This window comes from Crocuta crocuta, unplaced genomic scaffold, assembly GCF_008692635.1.
Source record: "Crocuta crocuta isolate KB4526 unplaced genomic scaffold, BGI_CrCroc_1.0 scaffold234, whole genome shotgun sequence".
NCBI classification, from domain to species: Eukaryota; Metazoa; Chordata; class Mammalia; order Carnivora; family Hyaenidae; genus Crocuta; species Crocuta crocuta.
This window is the reverse complement of record NW_027529647.1, coordinates 3,361,684-3,362,035: the sequence shown is the minus strand read 5'-3', so window position 1 is coordinate 3,362,035 and position 352 is coordinate 3,361,684. Positions and strand designations below refer to the sequence as shown.

General features: G+C 71.6%; 2 protein-coding genes across 2 annotated transcripts in view; both read right to left on the bottom strand.

The window, feature by feature from the left end:
• Positions 1-352, bottom strand: part of CCDC154 (coiled-coil domain containing 154) — a 162,078-nt gene that overhangs the window by 129,712 nt on the left and 32,014 nt on the right.
• Positions 1-352, bottom strand: part of UNKL (unk like zinc finger) — a 34,071-nt gene that overhangs the window by 20,850 nt on the left and 12,869 nt on the right. The window contains exon 6 of the mRNA XM_077762747.1: positions 53-170. Within this exon, the coding sequence (XP_077618873.1) occupies positions 53-170 (118 nt within the window). The remainder of the gene's footprint in view (positions 1-52; positions 171-352) is intronic.

Below are 352 nucleotides of genomic sequence, written 5' to 3'. Positions count from 1 at the left end.
CCCCGCTTCCCGCCCCCAGCCCCCCGCCGTGGGCCCGGCCTGGGGCTCGTACCTCCGGGTGGAACTGCTGCTCCGCGCGGGAATGGCAGTACTGACAACTGTCCCCACTGTCACACCTCGCGGGCTCACCCCACTCGTCACCGTGCTTCACGCTGGGACACGGCGTGGACCTGGGGGCGGGGCGGGGGGGACGTCGGGGTGCTCAAGGACGGTGCACACGGCCCCCGGGGGCGCACCTCAGGGTGAGGGCCGCCTGAACCCAGACGGGGTTTGAGCCGGTTCCACAGCATGTGTGGCTCGGAGGCTTGGACCGGTTCACAACGGGTGTGGCTCGTGCAGGGCTCGGTGCTGT